Source organism: Mesoplodon bidens (genome assembly GCF_964165515.1).
Source record: "Mesoplodon bidens genome assembly, chromosome: X".
Classification (NCBI taxonomy): domain Eukaryota; kingdom Metazoa; phylum Chordata; class Mammalia; order Artiodactyla; family Ziphiidae; genus Mesoplodon; species Mesoplodon bidens.
In genome coordinates, this window is record NC_138163.1 from 52,083,431 (window position 1) to 52,087,019 (window position 3,589).

Sequence of the window (3,589 nt, forward strand, 5' to 3'; positions counted from 1 at the left end):
GTGTGTGGAATAAGGAATAACTGAGCCAGGGGTCTGAGACCTGGGAAATCAGGCAGCAATATGCTGATGTAGATACCAGTAGGTAGTGGGCATAGTTTGTTTGTTTCCTTTTAGTTGCATGTGGTTTCTCATAAGCCACCTGAGGTAATCAGAAACACAAGAAGTTTGCAGGTCCCTAGAGGGTAAAATTATTCAACAACTACCACCTCTCGGAAGAGTTTCAATTGATCTGACTTGTGTCAAGTGCCCATAAATGGATAAGTGAACCAATCAGTGTGGATAAGGAATTGACGTACCATGACTGGGTCAGCTTACGTCACATACTCAACACTGTGGTTAGTAACCAGAAGATGTAGAGGGCAGTGGGCAAGAGATCCAGAGGACCTTTCAAATTCCTCTATTTCCTTTTAAAATTTCCTCTTTTATAGAGATCAGTTTACCTATCCAGTGTTCGTAACCCCAGTTTCCTAGAACATTAGAACATTACGTATGTGTCTCTACAAACTTGGGTTTCAGGCAAAAAAAAAAAAAAAAAGAAAAAAGTGAACGCTTTCATGGCCACACATCAGTGTTGAAACACCTCCTTGTACTGTGGAAATCACTATGAACAAGTGGCCCAATTCATGTCATCCCGCTGTGCCCCGTGCAGCATCGCCTGCAACTGAGCCTGAACTTCAGCAAGTTTTTGTTGGTCCAAACTGTCATGAAAATTCCCTTGCTCGTAGCAATGGAGAGGGACAGGATAAATCACATACTTCAGCTTCATCAAGGATGTCAAGTGTTGCAGAAGACTCTTGAGCACAGGCATTGTAATGGGATTGAAGCCAAAGCTAAGGACACGGAGGTGGGTACAGTGGCTCAGGGCTGGGAGGATGGCAGAGAGAGTAGAATCAGTTATCATACAATTGTTTATCTCCAGATGTTGCAGGGTGCTTGAGACCTTCTCCAGCAGAGCCTGGAAGGGCTCATATCCTTCTGAGAAGATCTCGTTGTTACTGAGACTCAGTTCCTTTAGGTGGGTGGCCTGAGAGCTCTTGGACAGGACAGTGATGTCTCTGTTAGAAAGGCTACAGAAAGGTAGATACAGTGTATTCAACTGACGTGGCACAACTCTATAGAGAGAAAAGAGTAAGGTTATTTCAGAAGAATGAGGGCAATGAGCCCCAAATTATAGGTACCTAAGGCTCTAGAATAAAGTACTGTGTTCACGGTTTGCAACAGGTGGTTAACATTGTGGACTTTGGGATCAGACTTTATACATTTGTGACCTTGAGAAAGTGACTTTACAACTCTGAGGTACAGGGATTTAATCTTGAAAACGTGCACAGTAGTAATTATTATAAAGAACTGCGGGAAAGATTAAGTGAAGAAATTGCATGCACTTAGTATATACGACATAATCAGTGTTGCATCTGATTCACTTATTTGGCGAGGATGGGTCTGGGAAAGCAGCCAACTGAGGGTTTCCTTTGACTAGTTCCCAGATGACAAGTTCTCCATTCAGGGTCTAAGGCTTGGGGGAAATACAGGAGCAAAATTATCTGGCAGTGTTAACTATTGGGGCCCATCCATGGGCATGTGCATTAGTCCTATAGCTTAATGTTTCTCCATCTGAATGCCTGCCCTTCCTCTCCAGAGAGCTGTAAACTCCAATAGGAGAAGGACTGAGTCTTTTTCACCAATATATTTACAGACTTATTATAGTGTCTGCCCAGGGCCACTGAATGAATGAATGAATATATGAGCACAGCTTCCTTTTCTAACCTCATCTGCTGCTCACCATAAGGTACCCCTCTCTCCCCTGGCTAGGTTCAAACTCCCAGCAGTGTCTACACTGAGGTAAAAAGAGAAATGGGTTACAAGGAGCTTAGGAAGATCCAAGCATGGTCTCTTCTGTCTTAACAATGAGGTGTTCAAGGAACACAGGTTCCTCCCCACCCCCTCACCTGAGCAGTTTGTGCAGTTGGTTGGTGAGGCAGACGAGAGGCAAGCTGAGCTCCTGGAGGTTGTCCAGCCGCCCAAGGGAGAGGAGAAAAGATCTGAATTTCCTTCTCGTAGAAGATTTAAAGGGGATGTTACACAGAGTAAGGCTGTTCAGGTGGATCACACGAGCCAAAAGGGTGAGGACTTCACTCAGATCAGTCTCATCCATTTCCAGGTGATCAATGCACCCCAGATCAAGAAACTGCAGGATACTTTTGTGGGCAGCCATTCTATCGATTTGCAAATCTCTGCAGCAGATGTGCAAGGACCCAAAGTCCTGCTGAATTTTACTACAAAGGAAAGAGAGGAATTGCTCTGTTCTCAAGGTACTATTGAGGGAAATATCCACTAGTAATTCCATGGGTTCCTGAGCTGACTGAGGCGCAGACCCAGAATTACCAATCCCGAGGCGCCTGACACTATGCTGAGCTTCTTCTATCTTAAGGATAGAGCGCTGAGAGTATTTGCATGACTTAAAACAGAAAGGGAATGTGGTCCGAATCTCAGAGCATATTGTCTTACACTCCGGGTCATGCCTTAAATCTAGGATCCTCAGTCTGGGCCCCCTGTAAGGAAAGGAAGAGACAGAACACATGAGAGATAGCTGATTTTAATATAACCCAGCAAGATCAATGATGAGAAGCAGGGACAGTGCACTTTAACCCTGGTTTGCGCTTCACTGCCATTCACCAAGAAGTTCTTTCCACACAAATGCAGCATCTTTCATCCTTTCCCCACCCCCTCCTTCACCTCCAGGCTTTCCCTGTCTCAACGCTTGTGTGTAATCACACTCAAATCCATTCATAGTATCCTCAAACACTTCTATTCTATAATCAACTCTATAAGGCAATAGAGTCCCGAAGGTGACCCCAAGTGCTGACCGACAGCTCTGCAAAGACTGCAGTATTCACCATTGGCTACTGTTGGGAGATGGTTTAGTATTCCCCTGCCCCAGGCTACAGCATACACTCCTGCTGACTCCCTGTGTCTCTACTGCTCATAGCCTTACCAAGAGGAAGAGTTCTGGGCAGGGAGCATCTGCAGACCATCAATCATGGCTTCCAAGATGTCATAGTATGACTCCTGTGTGTTCAATGACCCAATGTGGAGACAGCGAAAAGGCCAAACCCTCACCATTGCCGTTAGCATCGTCTTATGCCCACCCAAGAAGGCAGCGTTGAACAATGGAACAAAGAGGTCTCTTGGGATTTCGTCCAGGGCATGGATAGCTACAGGCTCATTATTCAGCAGACTCTTTGCAGCAAGCATTAGGAGTGTAACTGTGGTCTCTTGGTCCATCTTCAAAAACCTGCTTCAGAGTGGAGAATATTTAGAAATCCTGAGAAGATATCTATAGTCACTTGTTTGCTTCCAGGGTTAGCTATGGAAAAAATACTTATTGAATAAGTATGTGGTCAATCATAGGGCCAACTCAAGTGACCTCTACTATAGGAATAGAATGAAAATGGACTTGTGTGTAATTTAATTATATATGTGTACAAACACGTGCACACAAGCACACACACACACACACACATACATGAGATAAAATGCCATTAGAAATCAGAGGTACGTTAGCAGAAGACAATGCTTACCACCTAGCTGA

The 3,589-nt window shown here is 44.6% G+C and overlaps 1 protein-coding gene across 1 annotated transcript; it reads right to left on the reverse strand.

Moving 5' to 3' along the window:
- Positions 1-302: 302 nt before the first annotated feature.
- LOC308609512 (melanoma antigen preferentially expressed in tumors-like) lies at positions 303-3,282 on the reverse strand (the record flags this gene model as incomplete). Its single annotated transcript, XM_081223151.1, has 3 exons — positions 303-1,112; positions 1,947-2,549; positions 2,993-3,282. 3 exons carry the CDS (start codon positions 3,280-3,282, stop codon positions 602-604), a joined length of 1,404 nt encoding a protein of 467 aa, XP_081079277.1. The 3' UTR covers positions 303-601.
- Between the last annotated feature and the right edge of the window lie 307 nt (positions 3,283-3,589).